At 51.1% G+C, this 2,514-nt stretch overlaps 1 protein-coding gene across 1 annotated transcript in view; it reads left to right on the top strand.

Annotated features, from left to right (window-relative positions):
• The window catches only part of EMH_0048540 (uncharacterized protein), a gene marked incomplete at both ends in the record, with an annotated part of 7,417 nt that overhangs the window by 4,684 nt on the left and 219 nt on the right, over positions 1-2,514 (top strand). Inside the window, 4 exons of the mRNA XM_013496416.1 lie at positions 418-463; positions 614-870; positions 1,115-1,462; positions 2,069-2,439. Of these exons, the coding sequence (XP_013351870.1) occupies positions 418-463; positions 614-870; positions 1,115-1,462; positions 2,069-2,439 (1,022 nt within the window). The remainder of the gene's footprint in view (positions 1-417; positions 464-613; positions 871-1,114; positions 1,463-2,068; positions 2,440-2,514) is intronic.

The following is a 2,514-nucleotide window of genomic DNA, read 5'->3' as shown; positions in this document are numbered from 1 at the left end:
TTTTTTTTTTTTTTTTTTTTTTTTTTTTTTTTTTTTTTTTTTTTTTTGGTTTTTTGGGGTTTTTTGGATTTGGCTTTCGGTATTTAGTTTTTCACTTTTTTACATTTTTTTGCTTTTCTTGTGTTGGTGGCGGTGCTGCTGCTGCTGCTGCTGCTGCTGCTGTTGCTGCTGCTGTTGCTGCTGCTGGTTGCGGTGATCGTTGTGGTGCCGCTCCTGCTGCTGCTGCTGCTGCTGCTGCTGTTATTAGTTGCGGTGGTGCTGCTGCTGCTGCTGGAGCCGATGCTGCTGCTGCTGGGGTTGGTGTTGGTGCGGGTGTTGCTGCTGGTGCTCATACTAAAGCTGCTGCTGCTGCTGCTGCTGCTGCTGTTGCTGCTGCTGCTGCTGCTGCTGCTGCTGCTGTTGTTGTTGCTGCTGCAGCTGATGGAAGATCCAAACGCTCCAGTCCCAGATAGTGTATTTGGGTGTACGGAGAGTTCTGATGCTGCTGCTGCTGCTGATGCTGCTGCTGCTGCTGCTGCTGGTGAAGGCAACCCATGCAGCCAGCTGCTGCCAGCAGCAGCAGCAGCAATGCGGGGGCCTCGTCGTTCTTGCTGCTCTTTATGTATCCCCCCAGATGATATAAACATCGAGTATGAATCAGGAAAAAGAGGAAAAACAGCAGCAGCAGCAGCAGCACCTGCTGCTGCTGCTGCTGCTGCTGCTGCTGCTGCTGCTGCTGAGGAATCATGGGCAAAGAGACTGCAGCAAGATGTCTCCTTTCAGAGACAGCTGATAGAACAGCGAGCAGCAGCTTCTTCTTTTCTTCCTTCTTTTGCGCATGCATGGATACAAAAAGTTCTTAATCTTATTGAAGTCTCATCGAAACCAGATGTAAGCAGGGTTTAGGGTTTAGGGTTTAGGGTTTAGGGTTTTGTGCGTATACACAGGAGAAGGGTGGTGGTTTGATGAGTCACGTAGACCGAGTTTATAATTTATAATTTATAATATATTCTGTATTATATAAACAACAAATAAAAAATTAGGGTTTAGGGTTTAGGGTTTAATGTCTAGGGTCTAGGGTTTAGGGTTTAGGGTTTAGGGTTTAGGGTTTAGGGTTTAGGGTTTGTATGTTCAGGAGAAGGGTGGTGGTTTGATGGGTCGTGTAGACCGGGGTACTCACCTGGCTCTGCGTGCAGCATCGCAGTGTATATGCAGCCAGCTGAGCGAGGAGACAGCAGAAAAAATAATAAATATATTTGTCTCCTTTTGTAGAACACCGCACACCGACGGTGTACGCTTAGCTGCTGTCTTGTCTTCTTCTTTGTCTGCTGCTGCACCGCAGCTGCTGCTGCCGCAGCTGCTGCACCTCACGCAGCAGCAACTCTTAGAAAACCCTCCCCCACACCCCCACCAGCAGCAGCAGCAGCAGCAGCAGCAGCAGCAGCAGCAGCAGCAGCAGCAGCAGCAGCAGCAGGAGGAGATGGTGTGTGTATATGGTGTCTCCTTTGAAAGGAGACAGTTGAAACCCTCGGTGTCTCCTTTTTTTGTTGATTGGTTTTTACGTTTACTTTGCGGCTGTGTTCGTGGCTGTGGTGCTGCAGCAGCAGCATATAAGCAGCAGCTGTTGTCTTTGGTGCATGCGCTGCTGCAGCAGCAACAGAAAAAAATATATAAACTAGGAGTAAAGCTGCTGCGTAGATGCATAGAGACCTGGGTTTCAGTGTATCCTTATGAGCTCTCTCACGTCAGGTGTATTGGCAGCTCCGAGTGGAAAAATATAAAAAGGAGACAAATATTTATATTTAGATGGGGGGCCCCCTTCTGGATAAAGAAAGGAGACGAAGATATATACTGGCACGTACCCTCGCAGCAGGAGCTAGCAGCAGCGCAGCAGTTTGCTGCTTATGCTCTTGCTGCTCTACGCTTCTTGCTGCTGCCTTTTCTTATCTCTCCTCCTCCCCTTGCTGCTGCTCTTCCTGCTGCTGCTGCTGCGGGGGGTGCTGCTGCTGCTGCTGCAGCAGGAGCAGCAGCAGCAGCAACACCGCTGCAGGGAGATGAAGTCGCAGCTGCTGCTGCTGTCTTTGCGCAGCAAGAAAGTACACAAGAGGAAACAGCAGCAGCAGCAGCAACAGCAGCAGCAGCAGCAACAGCAGCAACAGCAGCAACTGCACTTGGAGGCCTCGATGAGCTGCTTGCTCTGCCTGCGGATTTCTTGGGTCCCTTGACGGAGGAGGAGGAGTCTCCTGCTGCTGCTGCAGCAGCAGCAGCAGCAGCAGGAGCAGCAGGAGGAGCAGCAGCAGGAGCAGCAGCAGCACGAACAGCAGGAGAAGCAGCAGGAATAGAAGAGAGCAGCAGCAAGACACGAGCTCGTCTATGTAGAGCCTTTACTCTGTCTAGGCTGCTAGCCAAAGCAGCAGCAGCGCAGCAGACTGATGACAGAGCAAAGAGAGTCCCCATGTGGTGCGTAGTTACACCCTATGAACACATTCCTCCTGCTGCAGGCCCCATCGCCCCCACCACCACCAGCAGCAGCAC

Source organism: Eimeria mitis, genomic scaffold (genome assembly GCF_000499745.2).
Source record: "Eimeria mitis Houghton genomic scaffold, Emh_scaff2095, whole genome shotgun sequence".
Taxonomy (NCBI): domain Eukaryota; phylum Apicomplexa; class Conoidasida; order Eucoccidiorida; family Eimeriidae; genus Eimeria; species Eimeria mitis.
This window is presented reverse-complemented; position numbering and strand designations above follow the sequence as displayed.